At 36.8% G+C, this 23,936-nt stretch overlaps 2 protein-coding genes across 2 annotated transcripts; both read left to right on the plus strand.

Annotated features, from left to right (window-relative positions):
* The first annotated feature begins 1,175 nt into the window (after nt 1-1,175).
* LOC106133345 (caveolin-3-like) lies at nt 1,176-8,185 on the plus strand. Its single transcript, XM_060952791.1, has 3 exons — nt 1,176-1,489; nt 7,164-7,343; nt 7,942-8,185. The coding sequence occupies exons 1-3, from the start codon at nt 1,412-1,414 to the stop codon at nt 8,128-8,130; spliced, it is 447 nt and encodes a 148-aa protein (XP_060808774.1). The 5' UTR covers nt 1,176-1,411; the 3' UTR covers nt 8,131-8,185.
* Nucleotides 8,186-9,178: 993 nt separating this feature from the next.
* On the plus strand, nt 9,179-23,741 carry LOC106133346 (mutS protein homolog 5-like). The gene is made up of 18 exons (XM_013333046.2): nt 9,179-9,297; nt 9,657-9,726; nt 10,126-10,194; nt 10,865-11,069; nt 15,398-15,626; nt 16,910-17,080; nt 17,494-17,632; nt 17,978-18,040; nt 18,259-18,363; nt 19,030-19,126; nt 19,527-19,717; nt 19,953-19,998; nt 20,432-20,570; nt 20,999-21,219; nt 21,682-21,827; nt 22,194-22,406; nt 23,015-23,170; nt 23,640-23,741. Exons 1-18 carry the CDS (start codon nt 9,179-9,181, stop codon nt 23,739-23,741), a joined length of 2,481 nt encoding a protein of 826 aa, XP_013188500.2.
* The last annotated feature ends 195 nt before the right edge of the window (nt 23,742-23,936 follow it).

Below are 23,936 nucleotides of genomic sequence, written 5' to 3' on the forward strand. Positions count from 1 at the left end.
TTTTTTGTCAGTTACCTATGAATGTAAAAACTAAAATTACTATGAAGATAAATTTAATTTTTCACGGTATTATGTACAAATGACTTTTTACGATAAAACTTAATTTTTTTATATATGAAATCACATATTTAAAAACGAGACGACTACTATCATACTACGCGGACATTTTGAAATAAAAAAAAAAGTTAAATTGTAGATATTGGTGCCGTGTGGTTCCCAGCACTATAGAAATAAGAATAAAAAAGAATAGGACCACTCCATCTCTTTCCCATGGATGTCGTTAAAGGGATAGGCTTACAAACTTGGGATTCTTTTGTAGGCGATGGGCTAGCAACCTGTCACTATTTGAATCTCAATTCTGTCATTAAGCCAAATAGCTGAACGTGGCCATTCAGTATTTTCAAGACTGTTGGCTCTGTCTACCCCGCAAGGGATATAGACGTGACCATATGTATGTGTATGTATGTTTGTTAATATGTATTGATATTTTTTATGAAAATAGTCGATTATATATAAATTTAGGTATACTTACTTACATTTTATAACGATGTAAGTACCCACGTTGAACAAGCAATAATAAATTCAGTAATAGTTCATCCATACCCGGCAATTCACTGAGCAAATTACCAGGGGTTCGTTGCCCTATAGAAAAATACTTAAAAAAATAATCAGTGCCCATTTGAATGTACAGTGCCGTGTTTATTAGCCAGTGAACCCTTTAAAAGCATAGTAACGAGTCAATGAAAAGTGTCTGTACTTGAAAATAGTTGAAGTAGATCTAGAAAGGACATGCGCAGAAACTGTTGGACTTTTGGAGGGAAACTAGTTAGTTTCAGTGCGGTCCTTCGGCGTACAAGTTGGTTTATCGCGACTTTCCAAAAGACAGTTTTTTAATCAAGCAAAGAGTATCTTTATATTTACCTGATATTCAGTACATTAAATGATAACACTTGAAAGTGGTTATTAACTATTTTAATTAAAATTTATTTGAACCTTTGTCATTAATTTAATTAATTGTCATAAATTTAGTTATCAATTAGATAATTTTAAAGAAATTAGGAAGTATACAATATAAATTTAATTTCGAATAAAAAATATTCAATTTGCAACATTGCCAAATTAAAAATAAAAATAAAGAATAAATAAAGGCGAATCGAAATAATTTTTGAATTCGGAACATTGCAAAGGCGAGTGCACATCCCCGACCGTGGCCTTTGAAGACGTACCGCTCGGGTCCGGCGGTTCCGCCGTCCCAACCTTCCACCGTTCGACTTCGCGATTCTGCCTCGCCTGTTCTCATAAGACCAAGCTGATCCCCGAGGTGCCGGAACCGGCGTCCGCCCCACCGGTTTTGGTGCCGACGCCGGAACCGATCTTTAAGACTCCGGAACCAGTGACGCGGATTGAAAACATGCCGTCGGCTAAGCCAGAGAACACACAGGAGGCGCTGGAAGATCGGGACCCTAATAACCTTAACCAACATGTCCAGGTAATTTTAAAATCTGTTATGTATGTAAGTACTTAACGACATAATATTGCAAGCTCTACTTAAAAAGGTATCTGTAAGTTACTACTTAATAAAAGAATATTCAATAGCGATGATATGAAGCTTTCAAATACCCTCTTTGGTCATTTTGTGTGGCACGAAAGAGACCTGATTTATAGTTTGTAACAAAATAACTAATTCCAAAACAATTAATGATGAAATAATTAATGTTTCATATATAAAATATGTACATATATGTATGTAAGAATTCATAGAGTCCCAATGGGAAAACAAATAGCTAGACTATGATTAAAATCAGTATCAAGCCTTCACCTTTGCGACGTCCATAAATAGAAAATAAAACATGACGCTAACAATTACATTTATGTAAATGTGTTCCAACCTTTAAATAGAAGAATTTCTTTTTTGTCAACTTTAGAGCGCACACTGAAAAGAGGCAGATTTTCAGTAATTTTTTTTTCCTTTTATTTGTTATAATTTTTTTATCACCTGTACTATGCTACTGCTAGGCAAAGGTCACATTCCTCAATTTAACTTAACCCCTGCCAGATGGTCCATAGGGTCCGGCTGACAACAAGCAGACAAGGGCATAATTTTTTTTTTTATTTCATTCTTCTCCCTAGCAACAATATTACTCTGCCATGTGTTTCTCTTTTCGCTCTTTCCTCTTGATGTCGTACAATATGACTGGGGAAATAAACACTTTCGCCCTGTGGAAGACGCATGATTCAAACACGAATGTCACAAAAATCTGAATGGTATCACTGAGTATAAGTATTTACCTGAATTAACCTATCCTGGCTAACGGCTCCCCATTTAATTCACTTAGTATTTAAGTCACTGTTTATGAATAGGTACAATACGAACCATATTGAACACTAACTGTGCCCGCGACTTCATCGGCGTGGAATAGTTTTTTTGGGCACCATTGAAGCCCTCAAGGATGAACACGTCTATATCCCTTGCGGGGTAGACAGAGCCAACAGTCTTGAAAAGACTGATAGGCCACGTTCAGCTGTTTGGCTTATGATGGAGTTGAGATTCAAATAGTGACAGATTGCTAGCCCATCGCCTAAAAGAAGAATCCGAAGTTTACAAGCCTATCCCTTAGTCGCCTTTTACGACATCCGTGGGAAAGAGATGGAGTGGTCCTATTCTTTTTTTTATTGGTGCCGGGAACCACACGGCAATTATAATATTAGTATAGATGACAATTTTAAAATTGAAATTAAGTAAGAACAGATTTTTATTGCTCGCTCTAGGGACAAATGCGTACTCCAAGGTCCCCTAAGCCCTTGAGTTTTCGCCGACGGAATATTTGCATTTCTGAGGAATGACTGTGAAACTTGAAGTTGTAAGGTCAGCCGTCTACGAGGGGTAATGCGTTGTATGCTGAAACATTCTTATGTTTATAGTTTCTTTGTTTGTAGGTATATTGTAGGCGATGGGCTAGCAACCTGTCACTTTTTGAATCTCAATTCTATCATTAAGCCAAATAGCTGAATGTGGCCTACCAATCTTTTGAACTTTCAAGACTGTTGGCTCTGTCTTCTCCGCAGGGGATATAGTCGCGGTAGAAATAGTATGTGCGTATGGATGAAAATCCTTAAGGGCTTATTAGCTGTTACCCGCGACTTCGCCCGCATACATGTATTAAAACCTCATTCATAAACGAATTACATTCAATATTTAGATCATTTACATTCATAATTACATTCATAGTTAGTTTTTTTTTAGCAATTTCACTTTTTTTTAATTAGATAGATTTAGTATTAGTATAGTTTAAAAATTGTAATAATCAAATTTTGTCAACATAATATTTTTAATTAATAAATATATAAAATAAATAGTTGCCGTGTGGTTCTCGGCACCAATATAAACAAGAATAGGACCACTCCATCTCTTTCCCATGGATAGGCTTACAAACTTGGGATTCTTTTTAGGCGATGGGCTAGCAACCTGTCACTATTTGAATCTCAATTCTATCATCAAGCTGAACGTGGCCATTCAGTCTTTTCAAGACTGTTGGCCCTGTCTACCCCGCAAGGGATATAGACGTGACCATATGTATGTATATATAAAAAAAATTATAATTTCAATCAATTTTTCACCATTCTGTAATATTATTCACAAAGAAATGCCTTAGGTGTATATCACTCTTGGCTTTTCAATCGTGTTCGCGTATTTTTCGTGAAAATTCATTTTCGTTGTTATTAAGTAGGTAACAACTACTCAGATCCACGATAAGGAAAGTACATTGAAAGAAAAAAAGGGTCAGCCCGGCGCAAATTGTATATTTCTACCTTCATTTAGTTAAGGCCGAAAGCTACTCTCATGGAAATTTATTTAACAAAAACAGAAGTTACATGCATACATACATATAATCACGTCTATATCCCTTGCGGGGTAGACAGAGCCAACAGTCTTAACAAGACTGAGGCCAGACTCGGAAACTATCTACTGGTTGGAATTAAAAAATTATTTTTACGTTAAATAGACCATTCATCGAGGAAGACTTAAAACTATATAACATCACGCTGCAACTATAAGGAGCAAAGAAATAATGGAGTATGTGAAAATAACGGGAAAAATTATTCATCCTTGAGAGCTTCAATGATGCCCAAAATAACTATATCACGCGGACGAAGTCACGGGCACAGCTAGTTTATTATAAAGCTGACATATTGATGAAGAAACATTGACATAGTGACTCGGCATGTACTCCGCAACCCTCGATTTCCGATTAAATTCATATCACGACATTGACCTCCTTCCGGCACGCTCATATTTAGGAAATCGATAGACAGTTGTCTATATTTAAGGCCAATCACTCACTATAATATTCCTGTTAATTATAAGATTGTTCTATAAAAATACTGGCCAAAATTTCTGGAGATCGGGATGATGAAACAGATGCTAGTCCTAGAATGCAGTCTTTACATACAAACATATAGTTGCGTCTATATCCCTTGCGGGGTAGACAGAGGTTGTAGGATCATGGATGTCGTAAAAGGCGACTAAGAGATACGCTTACAAACTTGGGAATCTTTTTTAGGCGATGGGTTAGCAAACTGTCACTATTTGAATCTCAATTCTATCATTAAGCCAAATAGCTGAACGTGGCCATTCAGTCTTTTGGCTGATGACTGTTGGCTCTGTCTACCCCGCAAGGGATATAGACGTGACCATATGTATGTATGTATGTAGGTTCCTTATGTGGTCTCAGGGTGCACTTAAAAAGGATTTCTTGAAATGCCTGCTAGTGAAAATATATACCCATTGAAATAACACAATTGTTCCATATAACTCGTTCATCAACCCTAAGGTTTTTTTAACCTTTAGTTTGGTGTGCGGCTGTGTGGCGAGAAGTTCATACCTTATATATTTTTAAATACGCTTTTTTCTTATGTTTTGTACTGACTGTGTACTCGAGACTGTTTTTCAAATTTTATTATTATGTAAATACGAAAAAAGTAGCCATATTTTATCTTGAATAATTTTATCTTAACTACTGATCAAATAAGTGAAAAAGCGTTTTTTTATGTTACTTAAAATCTGTTATATCTAAACCTATTATTAAAACTAACATTATTTATAATAAAAAAATCCAAATTACAGACTAATAAGATTATTATTCTTACCCATTCCTACAAAACTTTATCAAAATCGGTCCTAATGTTTAGGTCATCATCGCTCTGTTGGAGGCGACCTGCATCCAACCTTTCCCAGCGGACTTTACCACATCAGAATATATATCAAATAGATGTGAAAGCATAATTGACAGACATAAAATATTCGCATTCATTTTAAAAAAAATTATAAGAATGAACTTTATGTATTTTAAGTAAGTACCTTATGCAAAACTCTACACCTAAACTCTTACGTTTAGTAGTTCCGTTTAGTATTCCGTTCCGTTTAGTTTAGTAATTCCTTATGCAAAAATCTACACCTAAACTCATACGTTTTAATTACCTATTCAAAAAACTAGCGGCAGGTAGGTATCTGAAGAATATTTTAAGAAAATAAATCATACTTCAATAATACTCCTTTAATAATATAATTCTTATATACAATTTACTTTCCCGCCACGCGCCGGGACATCATACTCGACCAATCGCGTGACCGACCAGTACTTTTACGATAAATAACTCGCCGCTGATCGCAATCGTTTGGAAAAACTCCAGCCCGGGATCTGAACCTGAATACCTGAGTATATAAGGGTTATCTACCATGGAGTAGCTTAAATGTGACCTTTGTCATGTATGCAGGGATAACATTTTTAATAAATTGGTACTTAATGAAAAATGTGTCGGTTGCCCCTGCCTTCATGCAGATTTTAAGGAAATGATTTGGAAGTAGATGCTTACCTCGTTATACATACACACTCATATCATCACGCCTTTATCCCTCACGGGGTAGACAGAGCTAACAGTCCCACAGAGACTGTAATACCAAGTTCAGCTGTATGGCTTCATGATGGAATTGAGATTCAAATAGTGAACGGTTCAAAAGAACAATCCCAAGTTTACAAGCCTATCCCTTAGTCGCCTTTTACGACATTCATGGGAGAGATATAGAGCGGTTCTATTCTAAAGTACTGATGACCACACGGCACGCATAAGCTTTATACGGTGTTTGTAGCACGTAGAGCGGGCAACACGCGACTTTTCTTACAAAAAAAAAAGAATAATGAATCCCCATTTCTTCCAGGGAAATGACCGGCCGACAGCCAAACAAATGGCTTTTACAAATGGTTGTTTGCACAAAATATTAAAGTTGATGGCTCACGGTGTAGACTTATGGGTATTGTATTTGCCCACTAATGTTCAGAAATAGTTGAACGGCTCATGTTAAACGGGTAATTTCATTTAATTTGTCAATTATACAAATACCTAACTATTAGAAACAACCTAAAATATTTAATTTGATATATTTTAATTTTAAAATAGGTGTAGATATATATTTTAAAATTATATATTTTTTTAAATATTTTTTCCTTTGATCAACGAGTTCTTAAATTTATATAATAGATCTTCATATTAACCCTTTCGGATATTGCAAACATTTATACGTATAGGTGACATACGTACTTTAAGAAACTTAAACCCTGTATTTATACCTAATAATTAAACTATACTCTTTGTATCTAAGTATCTTCCTATGTACTCACTATTACAATTTCCTTTGTTTCCATTTTAAAGAAAGAAAAAAAAAACAAATGCCACATAGAGCATGTCTTGAATTAGTTATGTCTGTGCCACCTTCTAAATTTAAAAATGAGAACATTTTTACTTTGTTCACATAAGGTCGCTTTACATGAAACGTGATGTCTGCCTGCTATCTGCATAACAAAAGAATATATTCAATACGTTTGTTCTCCTAATTTCTACGAAAAAATATTATGTCACGTCTTTATCTATTATGAGTAGACAGAGCAAACATTATCGAAAAGACAGAATAACTTATTTCAACTGGATTTCTTAATATTCTGACAACAATAATAATTAATAATTTAACTCTAACTGCAATAAACTCGAAAATTATTTTCATTAAATTAATAAGTACTTATTATTTATTTATACAGATAAAGGTCAATAAAACATAGCTAAAAGTTTTATGGGCCTAAATAGGTATATATTTTTCATATATTCAACAGGTAGTCTGGGACGACATAATCGGCGAACCCGAAGGTGCTAGAAGTCCCGAGTGCGCCTGGAGACTCAGCACAGTCTGCTTCCAATACGCCAGGAATGGGTGCTATACGCTACTAGCCGTCCTCATAGCACCTCCGTGCGCGTTGGTGCTGGGTTGTGGCTTCGCTTGTCTGGCTTTTGAGGTAAATCGTAGGTTTATCGACTTTTTTGGCGAAGGTTCCCAAAAGCAAACCGTGTTTCGATTCTTAGAACCATCTGTTTCCAATGAGCTAAGAATGGGTGATATGTTAAATCTCATCAAAATCAATAGCAGTTTTTGAGTTTTTTCGCTAAAAAATATACGAACACGAAAATTCTGTTTCATTTTAACATCCATTTTGAATTTGAATTGAAATGAGCGAGCGTGAGGAGGTATGGAAAAGTTACAATCTTTTACCCTTCCCAATTAAAAAATTGAAAAATAAATACGAGTACACACTTTTGCACAGACTGGACAATGTTCAACGCTTGAAACTATGACGTCCTACTTCGAAGAAACCAGGTATTTTTCCATAGATTCTACTGGTGGTGGGACCGATTTTGCAGAACTATTTATCTATATGCTTGACATCACATTGATCTATTAACTTAAAAATGAATAGCAAATGAATAGCCTTTATTGCACATAAATTACAACAAAACAACTTATGCTAAGGTAATGTACGTAAAAAGCAGCCTCATAGCAACCTTAAGAACGTTTCATGAGAGTAAATACACTTACCAAGTTTTTTTTTTTCACAGCAAATATGGTGTACAGCACCATGTCTTCGTTGTGTGAAGATCTACTGCGCATCATTACGGACGATGGTGATGTCATGTATGGCAGCCACTGTCGTCCCAGCAGCTGAAGCGGTCGGCCATATTTGTCGTCATGTCAGAGTTAATTTCCGTCGAGATGCGCCGGATGAAAAAGATCTCCTCGTCGTGTAGTGTAAATGCACCTTTTTATATTTAAAATTTCGAACGTTGGGAATGGTCAATTGTATTAAGGCTTTTTTAATAAGTGCCTTTTACTTAAGGGATCTTAATTTAATGTTTTGCATTATTAAATTAAATAAATGTAATAACGTTTTAATAAGTAAAGTATATTAAATTAAATGTCAGTTAGTATCTTTATAAAAATAAATCTTAAATCTTAATTAATTCGTATTGTAATGAACAGGACATTATTAATATATTTAGTCACATAATAATTAAGTAATATGTACTATGTATTTATAGAGAGAATAAAGTTTTTTAAATGGCCATTATTATTTTGCTCTCAAACCAGTGTTATGTTTCTATCATAAAGTTGATTACACGTGCACTATATTATCTAGGTATATCGAGTAAACCGCGTTTTACGTAAAAGCTATTAATGTTATTAGAAATCGAATTAAAGAATCGATTAGACTTGCATTTAGAGTAACAATGTCTCGTCGAAATACTTTGCTTTCATTGTTATCGTTAAGTGCCCTATTAACCCTTCTGAATAGGTCAAATGCGGTTATACACGCTACACACTTGTCACTCCTGCTGTTCAGCATTATTCTAATTAGTATAATCATGAAAGGAAAGTGTTTTAAAGTGCCTAGAAGAAAATTCAACCCTACATTAGCATTAGAAGCATGAAGACTATAAACACAATATTAATTTAAAATGAAAAGAAAGGTTGAGTCGGGAATAAATAAAATAAAAAATATTTCAAATCACGAAATAAGAGGAAAATTTCTTAATGTTTGTTTGTAAAATCTTTATTGCAAATAAATAATGTTATTGGCTGACTACACATTAGTGATCGCATTAATTATTTTTAATTTTGTTATCGCATAGCCTAAATTAAAAAAAAGTAAAATGTCATTTAGTTTTGGCGCGAATTTTTTTTATTTTAAATCTACATTTCTTTCTTTGCAAATAGTAGAAGTTGACAACAAATGTAACAGTGCAAAATTTGTTAGTAAAATACAAAAATTACAGGTATTTTAATAAAATAATAATGATGACTGACTTGACATTTGATACGGCGTCAGTCACAGTGTCTCGGCAGCCTATGAGCAGCAGTGCGAATAATGTTGATTCGGACAATAATAGCCGCTATGTAATATCAAAATGTAAAAGGTGAGTGAGACTTAAAGAATACTAAATCTGCTCCACTACTGTAGAAGGCGACAAAAAACTAAATTGCTAGGTAACAAATAGTGTTAGTGCCAATATAACCTTCTATTCCTACATAGGTACATACTTATATAAAGTAGGTAGTTTTAGTGATTAAAAGACAGTCTTTGTCCTAACTTAAAATTTTGTCTATGAAACAAATTTCATAAAAAACATAGTTCAAACATAGATAAGATATTTATATCATAAGTTTTTTTCGTCGTGTTTCACAATAAAGACATTTGTATTTATTTGTAGGTATCTAAGTATGTCAAATATGTATTGGAATGAATTGATATATAAGATAGGTAACTTCATTTCAGAAACACTAATACAACGCCTCTTGATAATGATGAAAATCAGGAAACAACTGATGATTCCGAAACTGAAGAGGTAAAACTTTAATCATTAAAAAACATTAAAATTATGATTACTGATCTATTTCAGCCTGTTTTGCGAATAACATCCCTAATGCAGGTCTTAGAACAGGTCTTCCGGGCGCTAGAATGAAAAAGGCGCATTACCTATATTAAGTTATATACATTATAATCAACAACTTTTATTATTTTATTCTATATTTTAACCGTGTTAGTAAGTAAGTAGCTGTATGATGCAATGATTTAAAAAAATGAGTAAGTACGGCAATACATATTTTTGTCTGAACAATTGCAGTGACTTCCATTCCCGTAGTTTTCCATTTCTATATATACCTTGTTTGCACCACGCTACTAACTATATTCGTCCATTAATGTAATTAAAACTCAAAATAATTATACTAATTGCGTGTGACAGCGATTACTAGCCGTCTACTGCCGGTCTGGGAAACTCGGCGCGGCCAGCTACACCCTTCAAACTGGCGAGGTGGGTTAAATTTATATAAGTAACTTTCACGTGTCATAGTTGGCTATTTTTAATATCATCGAAGTTATATTAGAAACGCAAGTCATGATATTTTATGTTTGTAACGCAGGTTTTGAATCAAGGTTTTTAGACTTGTTTTTTGTGTGTCTACTTCAATCATCTGCTTTTTTATCTATATATATCTAATATAAGAATAATAAGCAAAGACATAAGTATAGGTTCCTCCTATTATATATTTTTATATAAGGAGTTTACCTACATGTTTACCTATATTAAAATATTTTTTATTGAAATTAGGCAATATCACGAAAAAAACCATATCAAATGTGTTTTTTTTTTTAATTTACAAGATATAAAACAACCGTTGATCAAAATCTACTTTTAAGCTTTCGGGTCACATTGTAAATTATATCCAGTATCCATTTATCTAGCTGATGGTTCTTCCAGAGTTGGAGGACCGCTTCCTAGAGACTTCTCAGACATCTGGAAGCCTACGGCCTAGATTTGCAGATGTCTGACTCTGTAGGTACCGTCAGGATCCTTCTAGAAGCAATATCAAACAAACGCATTCTAGCTTTCATTTCCAAAGAAAATATACATAAAAAAAACGATGTTAATATTTAGAGGACTCGTCATCTTAAATTCTCTTAAAAAACATATATCTATCCAGCTGATGGTCCTAGAAGAGATAGTAGACCGCGCCCCAGACTTCCAGATGTTCAGAAACCTGTACCGTCAGATACAACCCGCCAGGATTCTTCTAGAAGGAAGGTCTCAAGGCCAGTTCGTGGTGAACGTTAAGCAGACAGTGTTTGACAGCGACTCCAGTGGTAGAGGAAATTGTAAGCTGGTCTTCGTATCAGCCAGGGAATATAGTAAGTCTGTCTTTGTATAATTCACAAAATTGGTAAAGTTGTGCCAATAATTACATAAGTACACATGCTTACTAACTGTCTAAATCATTTATCTATGCTATTTTAATATTGTGCCGTGTGGTTCCCGGCACCAATGCAAAAAAAGAATAGGACCAATCCATCTCTTTCCCCTGGATGTCGTAAAAGGCGACTAAGGGATAGGCTCACAAACTTGGGATTCTTTTTGAGGCGATGGACTAGCAACCTGTCACTATTTGATTCTCAATTCTATCATTAAGCCGAATAACTGAACGTGGCCATTCAGTCTTTTCAAGACTGTTGGCTCTGTCTACCCCGCAAGGGATATAGACGTGACCATATGTATGTATGTATGTATTTTAATATTTTTAGTAGAATAAATAACTCTAAATAATTCTTTTCTTTACCACGGATGTCGTAAAAGGCAATTAAGGGATAGGCTTATAAACTTAGTATGCTTATTTTAGGCGATGGGCCTATCAAGCCAAAAAGTTGAACGTGGCCTATCAGTCTTTTCAAGACTGTTGTCTACCTCGTAAGGGATATAGACGTGACAATATGTATGTTTGTAGAATAAATAATAACGTCGAATTCGAAGGTCGAATTAAACCATAAATTAGAGATTTAGTGTTCGTAGTTCTTTTGTCGTTTACTCCTTCATTAGAGACAAAAAGATAGGAAGATAAGTAGGAAGAAAGCTTTTTTTTTTTAATATTTGATATAAAAAGTCATACATTTTGTTTTTGAGAATAGTCTTTTGATCACTTCGATGTTAGACTCTTAGGTTATTAGGCCGTACTAATCTTAAAATAGTAATATAATATTTATACAGCCAAAATAAAAAGCCGTGTGGTTCCCGGCACCATTACAAAAGAATAGGACCACTCCATCTCTTTCCCACGGATGTCGTAAGAGCCGACTAAGGGATAGACTTGGGATTCCTCTTTAATGTAAATCCCTGCCAATCTAAGGTCTGCCGCGCCGATGGATGCATGGCTAGGGGCGAGCCTAGTCTCGAGCGTGCCACTTCCGCCATGGGGTTGGGCGACCCCCAGGTAATGGCTAGCCTTACCCTGGCATGCGGGGCTCTGCTGGGGCGGACAAAATTTTTCCCTAGCGTCTCGTGGGAATCGCATGGATGCAAATTTTTTGAAAGAGCACCTAGATGGCGGCGATGGTGTCCGCACCCCATCACGTCTCGTTCCCGGCGGGAGCGGTATGCGGTCTGCTGAAAGCCGCTTTGCGACGATGAATGTAAGAGGAGGAATGAAGGATAAGATTGAGGAAGTATGCCAGATGATGGATGAAAGACGTTTGGATGTGTTGTGCGTGAATGAAACGAAGCGGAAAGGATGCGACGCGACGCAGCACGGCCCTTACACGGCGTATTGGTCTGGAATTTCCAGTACCAGCCGAGGCTGTCAAGGGGTCGGTCTAATTCTTTCTGCACGAATGGCTGAGTGCGTGAATGAGTATGAGTGTGTCAGCCCTCGTCTTCTATGGATTAGGCTGAAAGTTGGAATCACTCGGATCTTCGTTCTAGGTGTTTATGCACCTTGGGATGTGGGTTCGAGGGGTACAACATCAGCAAAAAGCGAAAACGAGGAGTTCTGGAATAGTGTAAGAGAAGTATTGAAAGTTACCAAGCCAAATGAGAAGATTATTATGTTAGGTGATTTTAATGGATGGGTGGGTGTAAAGCGTGATGGATATGAAAAGGTGCTTGGTGCGTTTGGTGACGAAAAGGTGAATGATAATGGAAGAAGTGTATTAGAAATTTGTCTAGAGTGGGATCTTTTTGTGTCGAACTCAATGTTTCAACATAAAGAGATCCACACCTACACAAGAGTGGAAGGTATTTTAAAAAGTATGATAGACTTTGTGATTGTAGATGAAAGATTGAAGAACAAAGTGCTGGATACCCGTGCATATCGCGGTGCTGGCATTGACTCGGACCATTTACTGGTGATATCCCGGATAAGGGGTATCTTCAATCGCTGGCGGCACAGGGTAAGGGAGCAAACCAGCGCTTTGGAAAGAGTAAAAGTAGAAAATTTGCAAGATATGGATGTAGGTAAGAAGTATATTAATAGACTGAAGGATGAATTTGAAGATTTAGAGGAAATGAGCGATATTGAAGATGGATGGAAGGAATTTAAAGAAAGAATTGTGAAAGTAGCTGTTGAAGTGTGTGGTGTAAGTAGAAGAAGGAAAGGAAAAAATCACAAAAATGCGTGGATGAGTAAAGATGTGCAAGAACTTGTGCGATTAAAGAAGAAAGCATGGCTGGATTTGTTAGCAGCAAAAGCTAACTTAAGAATGCAAGAGGTTATAGATGAAGATGTGAATGAAGCACGTAAGGAATATAAGAAAATGAAAGATTTGGTTAAGAAAGCTGTGATTAGAAAGAAAGAAGAGTATAAAGAGGATTTTGATAAAAGGCTATCAGAAGACTTTCAGTCAAATCTGAAAGTATTCTGGAAATCCGTAAGGTCAGCCCGAGGAAATACTATAACCAGAGAGCTGACTAGGATCAGATGCCAGGATGGTAGCGTTGTGAAAGGAGAAGAATGTGTACTAAAGATATGGAAGGACTATTTTGAAAGTTTATTTGAAAAAAAGGAAGGAAATAAGAAAGATTTCTGCTATAGCGAAGAAAAAGAGAATGAGATGGAAGGCGAAATTGAAATGTTCGAAATTGTGGAAGCACTTAAGAGTATGAAAGCGGGAAAGGCTGCTGGGTGTGATAGAGTGTCGGTCGAGATGCTTAAAGCAGGAAAAGGCGTAGTAGCTAGTCAGTTGTACTGCCTTTTCAATTTGTGTTGGAGAAGCGGCCGAGTACCAAAAGATTGGTGTAAGGCTGTTATCGTGCCACTTTACAAAGGAAAAGGGTCACAGCTGGACTGCAAAAATTATCGTGGTATAAGCCTGCTTAGCGTCGTCGGCAAATTGTATGCTAAGGTATTGATTAATAGAGTCAGGAATGAAACTGATGACAAAATATGGGATGCTCAAGCGGGATTTCGAAAGGGAATGGGATGTACTGATCAGGTCTTTTCCTTGCGGTGCATAGCCGAAAAGTTTTTGGCCAAGAGTCAAAAAGTCTATTGCACATTCGTAGATCTGGAAAAGGCCTATGACAGAGTTGAGAGGAATGAATTGTGGTCAGCACTTTCTATGCATGGGGTGAGCAGTCTCTTAATACGAGCACTGAAATCCTTATATGAGGATTCGAGTGCTTGTGTCAGGATAAACGGAGCGCACACTGAGTGGTTTAAGATTGAGAAAGGCGTTAGGCAAGGATGTGTTGCGTCACCGTGGCTGTTCAACCTATTTATGGATAGCTGTTTGACAGATTTGAAAGAGTCTAAAAGTGGATTAAGGATGAATGAGTTACTCGTCAAATGTCTGCTCTATGCCGACGATCAGGTTATACTGGCGTCATCAGCGGAGGAGTTACAGGAGATGGTAAACTGTATGCATGAAGCTTTAAAAGAGAAAGGAATGAAAGTGAACGTAAGTAAAACTAAAACACTGGTTTTTGAAATGGAGAAAGAAATGACAGCATGTAATATTTTGATTGGAGGAGAAAAAGTGGAGCAAGTGAAAGAGTTTGTATATCTAGGATCAAAGTTTACATCAGATGGCAAGTATGATAGTGATATTGAAAGGAGAGTGAACGCGGGGAACATGGTGAATGGAGCTTTGCATGCCTTTATGAGCAGTCAGAAACTATCCAAAAAGGCTCGACTGGCTGTGCACAGGGGCGTGTTGGTCCCGACATTAATGTATGGGAGTGAAAGTTGGGTATGGCAAAAGAAGCATGAAAGCAGAATAAATGCAGTGGAAATGAGAGCGTTAAGGAGTATGATGGGTGTGAAATTGAGTGACAGGATAAGGAACAGCGTGATAAGGGAATGTTGTGATGTGAAAGAAGATGTAGTTACAGGAATAGAAAAGGGTATGTTAAGATGGTTCGGTCATGTGGAGAGGATGAATGAAAGCAGGTTGACTAAGCAGATATACAAGGAGAGTGTGGAGGGAAAGGTCGGAGTGGGAAGACCTAGACGAACGTATCTTGATCAAATTAAGGACGTCCTGGTAAAGGGTCAGGTCAAAAGTACCCGAAACCGCCGAGCTTGTATGAAGAGAGTTATGAATGTGGACGAAGCGAAAGAAGTATGCAGAGATCGTGGCAAGTGGAAAGAGGTAGTCTCTGCCTACCCCTCCGGGAAAGAGGCGTGATTGTATGTATGTATGTATGTATGTATAAAAAGCCTTACGTCTACCTGACCATACCATGTCTTCAGGTTACGAAGCCTGCAAACGGCGCATCTACTCTCTTGCCCTCCCGAATGAGCCGCCTAACTGCACAGAGTCGGAACGCACGTTATTCATCAGAACCACAGTCAATTTCTCCCAAACACAGAGTGTGCACGCTTTGGGTGCACTCCTACGATATTTAGACCTGAACTGGTCCAGTCTTAGTATGGAGTTGCATAGTAAACCACAGTTCTTGAGAATTACGAAGATGTCTTTGTAAGTGAACTTTTTAGAGCTATCTCCAATCACTACATAGTATAAACAAAGTCGCTATTTTAGTCTGTTTGTCTGTATGCTTTAATCTTTAAAATTACGCAACGGATTTTGATGCGGTTTTTTGTAACAGGTAGAGTGATTCAAGAGGAAGGTTTTTTTTGTAATATTTTTTCCGAATTTTGCACCCATGCGAAGCCGGGGCGGGTGGCTAGTTGATATAATATTTTCAAAATTGTATTGCTTCACCTTCCAATGTAATCTTTTCAAAATTGTATTATATTGCTTCACTTGTAAATTTATAATGTGCTTAGAGACACATCTTTCAAAATTGTTTGCTACGACGGTTCACGGCACCAAAAAAAAAAAACTTTCCCATAACCATCTCGTTCACATGGATGTCGTAAAAGGCAACTAAGAAATAGGCTTATTGACATAGGATACTTCTTTTAGGCAATGGGCTAGCAACCTGACACTATTTGAATCTCTGTTCTTTCATTGAGCCAAACAGCTGAACGTGGCCTATCAGTATTTTCAAGACTGTTGGCTTTGTCTACCCCGCAAGGGATATAGACGTGATAATATGTATGTATTGAATTTTATAATGTGTTTGGCGACACATCGCCAATTTTTTTTAAACGTTACACATTATCTGGCTCATATATTTAAACGTAGTGCAGAAACACACATTCCGCTTTTGACTTCAAAGTGAGATCCACTTAACATGCTGTTAAAACATTTGGCAAAGATTTTTCTATTAACTGTCGAAGATTGATTGCGTTTTTCCTACCAATTTACTTGGGTAAAATGTCTACATGCTTACATACATCGTACAAAAGAAAAGATTCATTTTTCCAGATCAAATCTTGAAGAATTGTTTTTTTCTCTTAACCTTACATTTTCCTCATTAACCTTACATCACACACACACACACAAACAGTCACGTCTATATCCCTTACGGGGTAGACAGAGCCAATAGTCCCGAAAAGACTGAATGGCCACGTTCAGCTGCTCGACTAAATGATGGAATTGAGATCCAAATAGTGACAGGTTGCTAGCCCATCGCCTAAAAAAGGATCGCAATTTTATAAGCCTATCCCTTAGTCGCCTTTTACGACATCCATGGGAAAGAGATGGAGTGGTCCTATTCTTTTTTGTATTGGTGCCGGGAACCACACGGCACTAAACCTTACATACATACATAAAATCTCGCCTTTTTCTCGGAGGGGTAGGCAGAGACCAATAATTCAATGCAACCTCATCTACCTTATTTACTGGCACGCTAGGGCTGACATAGTGACCATGGATGAGGACACCTACCGCGGCCTCCAGGTCTTCAGCTCCATCTCCCACCCTAGCAACTTCAAGCAGGGCGTCCAGGGCAGCAATAAGGAAGGTCTCAGCTTGTTCCACGTCTTCAGCAAGTGCAGTTCTAAAGTCGGCCAGAGTCGCATGAGGTCAGGGTTAACACATTTTTGATTATTTTTCTCGACGTCGGTTCTTGTCCATCTGTTTCTGCTGCTTTATGTTTTTTTTAAATCACTAACATCAAGTACCTCATCGTTATTTTATTATCATACCTATATAACATTAACACTAAAAGGAGCCAAACATGGGGCATACACTTCAAGCTGAAATCCATAGATGAATCCATTCCGACACTGTACTTTTCTGAGCAGTCCAAAAATATATTTACTCACCTTAGTGGTTTGAGTGTATTACTGGTAATTCCAATTCACTTTGCTTCAATTGAAGACTAGAATAACAATACATCATCTGGGCCTATCACACGCACTATTAGGATTGTTTTGGTCCTCTTGACCTTTTTCTTACAATAGAGGTGTCCATAGTTCTATAATTGTATCTCCAGGGTTTTCCTCCAACACCCCACTAGAGATCTCGGGACCTTAAAACGCAGACAGGACGTGGTGGCATTCTTCATGAGACCACAGCACGAACCGCTCATGAGGAATATCTGCTCTTCTTTGAGGTTCATCAAAAATGTTAACGTGAGTAGCTGTTCAAGAAAGCAGTTTTCAATAATCTATACTTAATATTATATAGCTAAAGAGTTTGTTTGTTTGAACGCGCTCATCTCAGGAACTACTGGTTAGAATTGAAAAAAATATTTTTGTGTTGAATAGACCATTTATCGAGGAAGGCTTTAGGCTATATAACATCACGCTGCAACTATTAGAAGCGAAGAAATAATGGAAAATGTAAAAAAAAAACGGTGAAAATTATTCCTCCTTGAGGGCTTCAATGATGCCCAAAATAACTATTCCAGGCGGACGAAGTCGCGGACACAGCTAGTTTTCAATAATAAGCAATTTTAAAATTCTGCATAATTTCAGGGTATCCTAGCAAAGATCAAGGCTCTTTCTGCGAAAGCGTATCAGTGGAAATCGTTATACAACGTTAGTATAAATATTGTTTTTTCAAAGCAATGTCATATCGAAATAATTTTCTGTTCAAATTCAATCCTACTAGTTAATTAATTTTATACTCCATCTTCTACATCTGGAGCTGTGTGAGGAGGCTCCGAGGGAAGACTAAAATAACCATGAACTCAATTGAGCGTTGAGCAAAGTTATAGCATTTCGAGAAATTTATTGTTATACTATTTCATTTCCAGACTCTTTACAATGCGGTTCTGATTTGCGAAATGTGTGAAAGTGCAAAGAAATCCAGCACGTTTTTGGAAGAACTAGCCACCTGTGATAACAACAAACTATATGAAGTACCTATTTTATTTTAGTCGTGAACATTGTCTTTATTAAGTCTTCTTCCACCTGGCTTTAGTGCCAGTTGCATCCTCTCCACTCTGGAGAGGAGCCCGGGGTATGCCTTTGACTATGGTTCCTGGATTGGGTGAGTCAGGTTTTTACACGAAGCGACTACCATCTGACCTCCACAAACTTTGCAGGTAAAACTAACCCGTATTGGATCCATTGTCAAACTCTATAATAAGTGTGGCAGACCAAGTCTAATATCATACATACATATGTGCATATAGTCACGATAGCCCTTGCGGGGTAGACAGAGGCAATAGTCTTAAAAAGTCTGACGTTCAGCTGTACGGCTTTATGATAGAATTGAGATTCGAATAGTGACAAGTTGCTAGCCCTTCGCCTACAAGAATCCCAAGCCAATTTATTAGCCTTCTCTTAGTCGCCTTTAACAACGTCCATGGGAAGATATAGGTGGTCCTATTCTCAAGTGCTGAGAACCACACGACACTTATATCAACGTCGTGTTTTAAGATCTGGGACATATCGTTCTTTATACTTCTTCTTAAAGATGATATCTTTTCTAAATTAGCATCGAAGAAATTTAATTTATTCATGGTATCATAAAGTTTCTTGATAATTTATATAAGTTTTCATTTAAATTCAATTCATTTTAGATGGCCCTGTATATGAATAGAATAATAGATTTCGACTTATCGAAGTCTGAAGGAAAATTCACTGTGAAGGCTGGCGTGGATCCAGAACTCGATAGAAGTAATATTTTTTAAATATTTATGTGGCTTTATTTAAAGCAAGATGTAGGTACATACATACAAATGTAAAAACATACATAAATATCGATCCAAGAATAAAAGTGCCGAGAACAAAAGGTACATAAAAAAATATGAACTTTTCAGATGATTTCAATGAGTATTTATTTATTTTGTTGCAATGAAGAAGTAGTGGAGCATTAGTCATTGAAAATGTACAACTTACAATCTTTAAATTACTTATAATAAAAATCATGAGAAGGTTCAAATACATCAAAATATTTCTAATCAATCCTACGTTACCATACCACGTAATAATCTCACACAATGTAATAATCTGAATGAATCTTAATTTCATCTCAACCTATCTATAACCTACATCACATTTCATTACGTCCCATCAGAAAAACAGACCATGGCAAGTCTCCACGGCCTGATGTCGGAAACTGCCAAGATAGAGTTAGAACGTCTACCAGAGTTCGTACAAGAATGTACGATGTTGTACATGCCTCATCTAGGGTACTTGGTCGGTGTGAAATCCTGGGCAGAAAACCTGACTCCGCAGCAGAAGGAACTGCCTAACATGAAGTTCATGGTTTGTACAAGAAAAAGGTATTATTACTTAAAGATTCAACTAAAAAATAAGATACTCCATCGCCTCTAATTGATGAGAAAGGAATGAAAAAAGATTAAGATGAAATTCAAATAAATGTTTTTGACTTTGATTTTCTTATTCTACAACTTAATGACTATTGGGAATACACGTGAAAAACTGTCGTGGAAAACGGTAATAAATAAAACTACATCATTTATATTAATTTCTTTTACAGTTTCAAAATAATGACTACATTCATTACAAAAGCAAGGGTTGTGAAGGTAAGACTATCCCTTGTTTTCAAACGCTATTAATTTATTATTTAAGTATTGCTGTAGAAGATTTCCATAAATCAAATGATTACACAGTTTTGTAAATAAAAAAATTTAAGATTTCCAACACAGCGGATTTAGACAAAAATAATTTACGCATTCATGTCTACGTAGATCTCTTATTTACAGAAGAACTACATACGTTTCTGTGTGTGTTGGTCAAAACTTTTCCTAATTTGACAACTTCCTGAGTTAAATGAGGACCTGGCTCTGAAGCCACTATCCCACAATCACCAATGGCTTTACCAGCTCCCAGTTATACGAGCCAAATTATGGGAGAAATGCCCTGCTATTATAGATCGTTTGCTCTGAAGCAACATTTCTAGAGATTCAACCGTAATTTACTTAAAAGATGATGATGATTACGCGTTTGTTTTCAAAGAACTAGACGTGATGATCGGTGATGCCTACCCCGAGATAGTCGCGCACGAAACGCGGATCATGATGCGACTGACTGCGATCGTTTTGGAACATCTGCAAACGCTAGCTGCTGTCATTGACAAGTGTGCGGAGTTGGATTGGTAAGAACTTATAGAGACTGTTTCCAATAACTTGCCAAGCAAACCAAAAAAGATAGGTGTATTGTAAATTGTTTTTGACATTTTTATTGACATTTTTGATTCCGTTAAATACGAGGGTAAAGTAAAACCGAATTACACAGATACACATGCAAAAAAAATATCGAACCATGATTATGAAGTAAAATTTGATAAAAATGATCAACAATCATTTGTATCTACTTCAAGTAAGAATGAACATTAAAATTTCCAGGACAATGTTGACATCAAATTGAAAATTATATTTGTAAAATTGGAACAGTGGCAAGGGTGTTCCGCAAGGCTTTATTCTAGGTCCTCCAATGTTCATAACTGCAACTTGTCAGTAATTTCAATGTAGATACTATTACAATACTTCATACATAATAGCACTGTTATCGATGCTATTGCAGCCTCATAGCAATATCTAAGGTGTGCAAAGAGAACAACTTCGTCCGACCCACGTTGACCACAGACAAAGTGATCAGCATCAAAAAAGGCAGGCACCCTCTATACGCGATGACTTGCGAGAGCTTCGTAGCTAACGACGCAGAGTCCAGCCAGGAGGCGGGGCTAGTGAAGATCCTGACGGGACCTAACTCCAGCGGGAAGTCTGTTTATATGAAGCAGATCGGTGAGACACTTCAAGACAATTTCATTGAATAGGTTTTCAAGGGTATATATCGCCTAATTTTTAATTGCGACTGCAAATATCGGATCGGATTTTTTATTAGTGATAGCCTTTTTAAACGCTCATTAGTACCATTACTCTAATCTATGGTCGTATATCAAATAACGAAAAACATTGGTTTTCTCTATATTGGTAACTAACTGGACTAAGAATTTTTTTTACACATACATACATAAAATCACGCCTTTTTCCCGGAGGGGTAGGCTGAGAATACCTCTTTCCACTTGCCACGATCTCTGCATTCTTCCTTCGCTTCATCCACATTCATAACTCTCTTCATGCAAGCTCGGCGGTTTCGGGTACTCTTGATCTGGCCCTTTACCAGGACGTCCTTAATTTGATCAAGATACGTTCATGATATTTGGAACATAATTTTGAAAATTAGTTAATTAAAACGACTTGTAGGTTTGATAGTGTACCTTGCCCACCTGGGCAGTTTCGTGCCAGCAGAGTCTGCTACCATCGGCATCGTCACCCACATCCTCTCCCGCATACAGTCCACGGAGTGCATCGCCGCTCACATGTCCGCCTTCCTTATAGATCTTAGACAGGTAAGTATTAAATTTATATTTAGTTGATGACCAATACATATATATAATCACGTCTATGTCCCCTGAGGGTTGACAGAGCGACCATTCCCGAAAAGACTTGAAAAGATTACTTCTGGCCCTTTAGCGCCTTTTTAGTTTGTTCGCCGCATAAGCTATTCATAGGAAGATAATAGTATATTCCTTAGCTATTAAAACCGTAAAAAGTAACTCTTAACTTAAAAAATATAACGGACTGGGCTCATTCCCGAGTACAATAACATACGCCAGAAGGAAATCATCATAATATTCAATATCTCAATATACAGATCAATATATACTCAATATCTAGATCAAGAATCATCAAGAAAACCCAATTTTCCTTCTCAGATGGCCCTAGCCTTGCAAGAATCCACATCGCACTCTCTCATCATCATTGATGAATTCGGTAAAGGTACCTCCGAAGTGGACGGCTTGTCACTGCTCGCTGCTTGTCTGAACACGTTACTGTTTCAAACAGAACATTGTCCTCATGTACTTCTGTCTACCCACTTTCTGAATCTGAAGGAGTATATAGTGGACACGCCTATTGTTAGATTCTTGGTAAGATTTTTAAAATGATGAAAGTTTACCTTTAATTTGTCATAACCATTTTTGGTTTGGTTGACATATTTATGAATGTATGTTTATGTAGGTAATTTGTCACAACCCAGTATCGCATTTCATTTCATTCTCTCCAGGCAACTTACTATAAACTTATTTTAGAAATTCAACAAAACCTATACGTAACTGAATTTGCGAACCTACGGACTATAATAACAATACCAACAATCTTTGAAAGTGAACGACTCACAGATTTCTCACTTGTACAGTGATAACAGAGAGAAAGTGCGATATACATATATTACTGTTTATATGTCTACTAGAGGCCGCCCGCGACTTCGTCCGCATGGAAACCCTATCAATCCCGCGGGAACTCTGGGATAAAAAGTAGCCTATGTGTTATTCTGGGTCTTCAGCTACCTACATACCAAATTTCATGGTAATCGGTTCAGTAGTTTTTGCGTGAAAGAGTAACAAACATCCATACAAACTTTCGCCTTTATAATAAATAGTAGTAGGATTTCTTCAGTCAGTTCGAACATACGCGACCGCAAAAATCATAAGTTCTCATACTGAGGCGATCAAAACATTTCTTCAATGGCTTCCAGAAATTCGAGCACATGATTCAAGATGGCGAGCCAGTGTTTCTGTTCCAAGTGACGGATGGCGCAGCGGACAGCAGTTTCGCGCACCACGTGGCTGAGACCAGTGGCATTGAGACCCGAGTCGTGAACAGAGCTAGGGAAGTCATGAATGCTATGATGGTAAATATAAATATGATGAAAGAATAAAATTTTCTATCCACACTGTAGGAGAAGTTCACACAATGAGGAGGGAGATTTTAATTTTCTACATACATACGGACACATAATCACGTCTATATCCTTTGCGGGTTAGACAGAGCCAACAGTCTTTAAAAGACTGATAGGCCACGTTCAGCTATTTGGCTTTAAGATTTAATTTTCTCATTAAATATTTTAAATAGTTCCAAAAGAGAACATAAAGTATGACGAGAAAACAATGCCAACATATTTCAAACATACAAATAATCACGTCTTTAACCTACTAGGGATAAACAGAGCCCACAATCTCGAATAGATTGGAAGGTCACGTTTAGTTACAATCTAAGCTGGTACACACCAGCATGGAAACTCTTATTACAAATGACAAAAAAGGAATAAACAAAAGGCTTTCTCCTACTTTTGTAGTAAATAAAGCTATAGTTATTTTCAGAATAACTCGCTGCCTCCGGAGAACAAGAAGATTATAGCTAAATTGAGAACATTCACTGAAACGATTAAAAACGAACTTCTGGCAGAAGATATTGACTCTTAATAAAATTTAATATTTTTCATTGTTTCTCAGTGTTTCTCAACTGAAATAGTCTCAAAACCTGTAGTAAAAATGATATCCAAAAATAAACAACAATAGGTTTTTGCCACATATTTATTCATATCAATAAAATTTGCATTACATTATAATTTATGATATCATTCGTAATCGTAGCACTAACAACAATAAATAAATATT

The sequence above is a fragment of the Amyelois transitella genome, chromosome 3 (genome assembly GCF_032362555.1).
Source record: "Amyelois transitella isolate CPQ chromosome 3, ilAmyTran1.1, whole genome shotgun sequence".
Lineage (NCBI taxonomy): Eukaryota > Metazoa > Arthropoda > Insecta > Lepidoptera > Pyralidae > Amyelois > Amyelois transitella.

Bases quoted from the DNA above. Each gene is read 5' to 3' on its own strand.
- LOC106133345 (XM_060952791.1), top strand. From the start codon at position 1,412: ATGCCGTCGGCTAAGCCAGAGAACACACAGGAGGCGCTGGAAGATCGG. The intron at 1,490-7,163 runs GTAATTTTAAAA...TATATTCAACAG, and splicing joins ACCTTAACCAACATGTCCAG to GTAGTCTGGGACGACATAAT. The intron at 7,344-7,941 runs GTAAATCGTAGG...TTTTTTTCACAG, and splicing joins TCGCTTGTCTGGCTTTTGAG to CAAATATGGTGTACAGCACC.
- LOC106133346 (XM_013333046.2), top strand. From the start codon at position 9,179: ATGACTGACTTGACATTTGATACGGCGTCAGTCACAGTGTCTCGGCAG. The intron at 15,627-16,909 runs GTAAGTGAACTT...CTGGCACGCTAG, and splicing joins AGAATTACGAAGATGTCTTT to GGCTGACATAGTGACCATGG. The intron at 21,220-21,681 runs GTGAGACACTTC...AACGACTTGTAG, and splicing joins TGTTTATATGAAGCAGATCG to GTTTGATAGTGTACCTTGCC.